Source organism: Lactuca serriola, chromosome 1 (assembly GCF_051521515.1).
Source record: "Lactuca serriola cultivar US96UC23 chromosome 1, Lser_US96UC23_V15, whole genome shotgun sequence".
Classification (NCBI taxonomy): domain Eukaryota; kingdom Viridiplantae; phylum Streptophyta; class Magnoliopsida; order Asterales; family Asteraceae; genus Lactuca; species Lactuca serriola.
In genome coordinates, this window is record NC_136408.1 from 212,576,274 (window position 1) to 212,584,423 (window position 8,150).

The 8,150-nt window shown below is 44.5% G+C and overlaps 1 protein-coding gene across 1 annotated transcript; it reads right to left on the reverse strand.

The window, feature by feature from the left end:
* Positions 1-300: 300 nt before the first annotated feature.
* Positions 301-747, reverse strand: LOC145065891 (protein FAR1-RELATED SEQUENCE 5-like). The gene has a single exon (XM_079012993.1). The coding sequence runs from the start codon at positions 745-747 to the stop codon at positions 301-303; it is 447 nt and encodes a 148-aa protein (XP_078869119.1).
* Between the last annotated feature and the right edge of the window lie 7,403 nt (positions 748-8,150).

An 8,150-nucleotide genomic window follows, 5' to 3' on the forward strand; every position in this document is an offset into this window, starting at 1 on the left:
ATTAAAAAATATGAAAATAAATAGTAATACGTAGGTTATGATTTAGAAATATAGTTAAAAAAGAATCTTACGTAGATATTTTATCAACATTGATTGAAGTCGCATGTAGTTTTCTGTGTAATCCATCAATGTTGGAGACTCAACTAGTAAGTTCCATAATGATCTAAAAGAGCCTCGATCATCTTCCAACGTAATAATTTTGTTGCAATGCTTCAAAATGTTTTGTTCAATGTGCCATCTGAAAGTAATCGGGCAACATCGGGAAAAACTATTTCACATGCCTTGATGAGTGCCAACTCTCTATCTGTGATTATTACACGTATCGAGCGTCGGATTTAGACAATTTAACACCCAAGTATAGTTGGCCTCCTTTTCTCTATGTATAAAGGCAAAGCCTACAGAGAATGTCTTTTGAGTTGATGTCACACCAACAATCTGAACAAATGGCTTATTATATTTGTTGGTTTTGTACGTGGCATCTGTTATCAACACATGTGGAAATGCACGCCATATTTTCCAAGACGTTGGATGAACGAAAAATAAATTTTCTAACTCGTTTGAATCATTTGTAGTAAACTCATAGACATAATCATTGGTGTGTAAAAGGGACATAAGAACATGCATTGGAGTTCTTCCTGGTTGTTCGTGCATCTGAATCTTTTGTTGTGCATAGTATATTGTTTTAATTGTCGACACATTGTTTTCGTTTTGAACCTTCAATGTTGACAGGATGTCACATGGCGCCATGTTCTTTCTTGTTAAATTAGCCACCAAACGAGTCTCATCGACAGATAATCATCTTGCAAATGGATGACCCTCCATATGTTGTGTCGGTGGATGATTATGTTCATCACATGCTACCCTTAGCGTCCATTTATCATATTCTTTTGAATACTTTTCTTCCAGTTGAAATTGGCAATTAGTCCTTTTGATTCCAGATGCTCTACTTGTTTATTCTTTAGGTTTAAACTCTCTGCCACGATCACATATAAGTATGACTTTATACACAAAGCCGTTCCCATATGCCTTTGATCTTCTAGTAACAATGACATATCCTAAAGAACGTGCGGTGTTTTGTGTCCACTCCAATAATTCCTCACGAGACTTGAACTTCTGCAATCAAATTTCAAATGATTTAGTATATATGTTGTCTTTTAAGCATCATAATTGATATAATTATATAACCTGATTGGTGGAAAATGCCAAAGTTTTTCTAGAATTTTTTTTATCTCTAGCGGACAAGTTGATTCCAAAAAACTTAAACATCTCTAAAAAAAACCCACAACAGATAAATAATTAGAATACTGCACAAATATAAAAATGAAAAGTACATAAAAATAAATATTTTATAAAATTTTAATAGTAAAAAAGCTTGTTTAAATAAATTTTATAAGAAAATACTTATTTTTTTAACAAAAAAAAAAATCCAATTTTTGATTTTAAAAAACCCTGATCTTCTTAAACCCAACCCAATACTTTTAAAACCCTAAACCAACCACTTATAATTGAAAAAACTAAACCCTAAAAGCCTAAAATTATTATCAGCCTCCAAAATTCCTCTCATCCTCACAACCCGAGCACGCTCGAGCAGCTCCATCTTCGGCCGACCAGGAACCGTGACCACATCCACTGCCAGCAGCAACACCTACCTTCAGCAGGACAAAAGCCACCAGCATCTCCAGCTATGATTATCTGATCGCGGTTTCTTTCTTAATCTCTCCACTAACGAATCTATCTCCCCTCATCTCCGCCACACCTCCTTCTTCATCCACCAACGAATCTGTCTCCACCCATATCTGTCCTTCCCTCATCTCTTTTTCCTACAAAAACTTTGAAATTTGGACCACCATCTATCGATTTCTCTCTCCCCCCTCTCTCTCTCATTCATTTTATGTTCTCTCTCGCTTTCATTTTCTGTTATGACTGAGTGTTGTAGGAACACCACCGGTGGTCGGACCGGAGGTGGTGACGGCGGTGTTCAGTAGAGGTGTTAGGTTGCCGGAGGTGACGTCTAATAACATTGGATAAAAAGATATTTACAAGAATTTTCATTTTACCTTTGGTTAAAATCAGAAGCTGTTGTTTTTTGTTTACATTAAAGTGTTTTGATTTTATATTAGATGTGTTATAGTATGATTAGCTAAGAATTAATCAACTATTAAGAGTATATATTTTTCAATGTTTGAATTTAATAAATATCAATGGTCTAAATTCTAAAGATAAAAAAATTAATGAAAGATTGTTAGATTATTTAAAATAAACTTTGATATTAACAAATTACAGTGTTCAATGACTTTTTTTTTTACAAAAAAAGCTGAAAATATTAAATTTTCAAAGTCAAATAGTTTAATTTCCAAGGTGTTGAAAAAACTTTAGTTTGACTAAAAAATCATAATTATAGGGTCCTTTAAGATAACCAGCAAACTGTGAATCTCAGTTGGAGACCTCAGAATCTTCCACTGCATCACGGCCTCTATCTTGGCCGGATCGACCAAAATGCCCTTCTGGTTGACAAGGTGCCCAAAAAATTGCCCCTCACGCAACCAGAACTCACACTTGGAGAACTTTGCGAAAAGTCTCTCACTTCTCAGTGTCTCCAGCATCTCCCTCAGTTTCTCCTCATGCTGCTCCTCAGTCTTGGAATAGACCAAGATATCATCGATGAAGACTATCACAGACCGATCCAACATCGGTCTACAAACGCGGTTCATGAGGTCCATGAATGCGGCTGGGGCATTGGTGAGCCAAACGGCATCACCACAAATTCGTGGTGACCATAGCGAGTCCAAAAAGCCGTCTTCTGCACATCATTGTCCCTGACTCGCATCTGGTGATACCCTGACCGTAGATCATTCTTGGAGAACCAAGATGCTCCTTGAAGCTGGTCAAACAAATCTTCTATCCTCGGGAGTGGGTAATGGTTCTTCACTGTTACCTTGTTCAGCTTCCGGTAGTCTATACACATGCGACGTGACCCGTCCTGCTTCTTCACAAATAAGATCGGGGCTCCACATGGCGAACTGCTCGACCTGATGAATCCCTTGTCTAGTAGCTCTTGCAACTGCGTAGAAAACTCCTGCATCTTGGGAGGAGCCAACCGTTATGGTTCCTTGGCTATCGAAGCCGTACCAGGGACTAGGTCAATCGTAAACTCAACCTGTCTCTCCGGAGGTACCCCGGGTAAATCCTCCAGAAATATGTCAGGGTACTCTCGCACTACCGTTATATCATCAACTGTCGCCATAACCTTATCTCAGGTATCCATGACATAGACGACATATCCTGCGCAACCCTGTTGAAGGTGACACCTCGCCCTCACTGCTGAACATAAAACTGGTCCTCGTTGTGGCCTCTCACCCAGGATCACTAGCCCTCCCTCACTAGGAGTGCAAACCCTCACTAGCTACTGCTCGCAGTCAATTACTGCCCCATTGCAGCTCAACCAATCCACACCCACTATAACCTTATTCCCTCGCAGGGTAATAGGAACCAAGTCTACTGAGAACTGTTCATTGAACAACTGTAGTGTACATCCTCTGTGAACCCTCGCAACCCTAACGGTCCTGTCATATGCTATCTCCACATCTAGTGGGCAACCCAGTTACCTCGGAGCTCCTACGAATTGCTTGCTTAGCGCGAGCGACACAAAAGACTAGGTGGCACCCGAATCAAACAGTACCAAAGCTAATATACCGTTCACTAAGAATGATCCTATAACAAAACATATAAACATAAGAAATAATCAATATCAATAAAGAGGATAAGGGAAAAATACATACCCATCACCACGTCAAGAGCTGCTCGTGCCTCCTCTATAGTAAGCTGAAAATCCCTGATCCGCGTCGTAGGCGCCACAGCCCGGCCCTGAAGGCCATCTATAATCCTCAATGTGGCAGGCGAAGGTGCTTCCACCTTCCCTGTTGCTGCTAAACTCGGGCACTAGGACTGCTAGTGTCCCCTCTGATTGCATTGAAAGCAAATCTGATCTGATGATTTTGTGGTGGTGGTAGTGGCTGTGCAATCTCGGCTCACATGGCCGGTTCGACCGTACTTGTAGCAGCCTGAACTCCCTGCCTTGCATGTTCCCTCTTGCATCCTGCCGCATTTGCCACATCGATCGTGGTTATACTGGCTCCGAGATATGTGATCTAATACCTTGGGCTTCTTACCCGAACTCCCTGACTGAACCCCCTTGGGTTTTCTCTTCCTCTTCCTCTCCATCTCCAAATCCAACTCTCTCTCTCTCTCTAACCATAGAAATCATTTCCTTCAGTGTCTTGCAGGTGGAGCGGCTCACAAACTGGCAGATATCACTCCACAAAATCTCATGATTTCGGGCCTTTTTAATTTGTAACATCCCGAGTTTAGGGGTGCAAGTTGAGGGTTCAAAGTGTAAATTTGAAAGAGCAACTTGACGAGTCCATGGGTGGACTCGGCGAGTACGGTTGCGATTCTGGTCGCGTGTTTAGTGGCCAACTCGGCGAGTCGGCGAGTTGGTGCTGAGTGGAGAAAACCCTAATTCGGGGGTTGAGCCCTATATAAAGAACATGATATCCTCTCCCACAGCCTCTTTACCTTCCCCTTGAGTTCCAGAAGCCCTAGATTCGTGTGACTTTCCTTGTGCGAGATTGGAGCCTTTGTGGAGGGAATCTTGGGGAGAAATCGAAGAGCAAGAAGGTTAGAGCAAGGGGCTTTGCAAAGATTTAGCTTATTCTTCAGTTGGAGCTTTCATTTGAGGTAATAATCTGCTGATTGAGCTTTTGTGCATCTAAATCTATCATTTGTGGGGTTTTTGGGGCATAAGTGAGGTCCATCTCAAGTTTGGTGTAAGATCTGAGGTTGCTACCTCAGATCTAGGTTGTTAATAATCCAGAAAGCCATAAAGTATATGCACAAGAGTTGTGGGTGAACTTCTTTTGTCCCAAACCCAAACCCAAACCCTAGAGTGTAAAATGCTTAGATCTACTTGGATTCACGTAAAGTTTGCCACTTTACATGATGGATGGCTTGTATAAGAGTAGATCTATGGATTTGAGACCCTTCATGGCTTGGAAGCCTCTATATGGGTTATGAGCTTGTGGCACTCGGCGAGTCACATGGATGTACTCGACGAGTTGCATGAAGGTGGGTAGAAACTCAACGAGTTGGAAGAACAGCTCGACGAGTTGGTTGAAGATAGCCTTGGACTCGGTGAGTCTGTTCTTGGACTCGACGAGTCTGGTCGTGAGATCTTAGCCTTCTTCTGGTTGAGCCGTGAATCGGTGAGTCAAGGAAGGACTCGGTGAGTTGAGTGATAGGGGACTCGGAGTTGTTGGACTCGGCGAGTCTCGGGGTGAATCGGCGAGTTGAGTTGTGGATTGGGGAAAGTTCTGAGCATGGGGACTCGACGAGTTATCGGGTTGACTCAGCGAGTAGAGTCAGTTAGGAGATTGACTTTGACCAAGGGTTGACCAGTTGACTTCCAGGGGAATTTTGGTAATTGTTGGCTTTTGTTTTGAGTTCAGTGTTGGTGTCGGCTAGAGGTGGAGATCGTGTCAGTGGTCGGAGCATCTTGGTCTTACCTTTTCAGTCGTCAGTTGCGAGGTGAGTTATCCTCACTATATCGATAGGGTCTACGGCACCAAGGCCAGCCCTTTATCGGATTGTAATCCGGGTATCGTTGTTATGTTATTTTTTTGCTATGTTTGCATCCTGGTAGTTGGGATGATGGTATGCTAGTGACCGGTTAGGTCGGTATCCTGGTTAGGAAGATATTATGCTATGTGATCTGCTATATCGGTTTGATTAGATGTGAATTGTTATATGATTGAATGTTTATGTGCACGTGGTTGTTGGATTGGGGTTGGGTTGAGGCGGGTCCTGCTTTGTGCTGTAGGCCAACATACCCAGGGCATACCGGTTATCCCGAAGGCCCAACAAGCGGTTCAGATAGGCTGTAGGCCCCAAGAGGGTGGACCAGACATGCCGAGGCTCAGAGAGTGGACCAGGACGACTGAAGGCCCAGTACGGGCGGACCAATCACTCTGTAGACTCGATATATGTGGCTAGACTCGGGGGGGGGGGGGGGGGATGGACCAGGTGGACTGAAGACTGGTGCGGTGGACCAGTCACACAGTAGACCCGAAGTGCATGGCTGTTCTGTGTTCTGTTATGATATGGAATGTTGTGCGTGTATGGTACATGTGGCGGTTATGTTGGGGGTATCTCACTAAGCTTTCGGGCTTACAGTTGTGGTTTAATGTTTTTCAGGTTCTTCAGGAGATCGTGGCAAGGCAAAGGCATGATCGTACCGCTCCTCATGATTTTGTTTTATGATGTGGTTCTGGGAAGACTCTGATAATAATTGTATTGAATACCTTTTTGTAATAACTTATAAAACCGGGTTGTTTTCGAAGAGTTTAAATTGGTTGAAATTTTTAGACCGTTACAAGCTGGTATCAGAGCCTTAGTTTGAGTGAATTGGAAGAACATTCTTGTGAATCCAGTCTCAAATCAAGGAGAGTTTTCAAAAGGGAATTTAAAATGGTTTTCAAAATGAGTAAAGGAGGACGCGAAGGTACGATCAGCCGGAGCCACTAAGTAACCCCAAAAATACCATACATGATATTTGTTTTTGAGCTATGATAGAACAGCATGCTAGCACTAGGCTGGGGATCTTCAGGATTTCATGATAGTGTTGCCTGATTTATGATGCCTGCTAGCTTAGGGTTCTTCTATGGGAGATTTCCGGTGTTCCTCTAGGAGTGAGGGTTGAGTGCTTGTTATGTATGTTTTTCACTAGGGTGTTGTGGTAATACTATATACAAATGTGGGTAGGTGTGGAAGGTAGTATGGGCCCGTACTACTGAAAGCACAGGACCCACATGCGTATCAAAGAGACCATGACCTCTAGGGTTGGGGGTTGGTTCCCGGGATAGTGGGAAGTATCTGAGATCTTGTGATGTTTTTCAGTATAGTGGTTACGAGGCATGCTGGGAGCGGATCCGGGTCAGGATCGGGAGCAGGAGAGGGCGGTCAGGGTGGGTCAGTACCACCTGATGTTATTGGTCAGATGAGCACATGCGAGTTGGATGCTAGGATTCGTGAGATCCTGCATGATGAGGTTGCTGCGTTGTTCCGGACTGAGTTGCCGGAACTGTTTGGGTCGATTAAGACCGCCATGGTTGAGTATTTTGATGAGCGCTATGCGGCTCTCACAGAGACGGCTGCCGCGGTAGCTACATCGACTGTAGCAGCGGCAGGGGAGGAGCCGGTGGAGGTTTTCAGTATCGGGACTTCGATAATACGATGCCCCCTACCTTCAATGGAGTTCAGGACCCAATTGTTGCTATGAGATGGTTGTCGGACGTGGAGGGGTGTTTCTTCACGTGTTCATGCCCTGCTGATCAGAGGGTGAGGTGTGCTCTGAACCTGTTGAGGCTCGGGGCGAAGGATTGGTGGAGATTGACCACGGGGTCATATTCGTATGCACAGAGGGCTGTGGTTTCTTCGGATCATTTTCGAGAGATGTTTCGCACTCGTTATGTTCCGCGGGTTGAAAGAGAGAGAGGTTGGATCAGGTGTTCCTGGATCTGAAGCAGGATTCGGAGTCGGTGACGGAGATCACCAAGATGTTCACGGAGAGGGCGATGTTTGGCCCTGAGTTCGCTTCAGAGCAGGCTCAGATGTCCCGATATCTAAGTATGCTCAAGAGGGACATCAGGCAGTTTGTGTCTACGCAGAGGTGCGAGACCTTATTGGAGTTGTAGGAGGCCGCCAGGCGGCGTGAGTTGGAGATTGAGTTGCAGTTGCGAGAGCTGAGGCAGGCTCCGGTGCCGTTGCAGCCGGCGCCGAAACGGTCTAAGACCGTTGATTCTAGATTGGGAGATCAGAGCAGCCACACTTGTGGGAAGTGTGGGAAGGGTCACACCGGAGTTTGTAGGTCCGGTGGTGCATGCCGCAAGTGCGGAAAGGAGGGGCACTATGCGAGGGATTGTCGGCAGACAGCCCCGGTTCGGGATTTGAGGATTTGTTATCATTGCCATCAGGTTGGACACTTGAAGGTCAACTATCCACTGCTTGCTGCAGGACCGGTGCAGGCTCCAACACCGTCCACTTTGAGGATTACGTTTGGAGGTGAGGGTGGAGCGGATCCCCCAAGGGCTCAGGGT

What these genes read in the sequence shown, in the direction of transcription:
- LOC145065891 (XM_079012993.1), bottom strand. Translation starts at nt 747, where the DNA reads ATGGCGCCATGTGACATCCTGTCAACATTGAAGGTTCAAAACGAAAAC.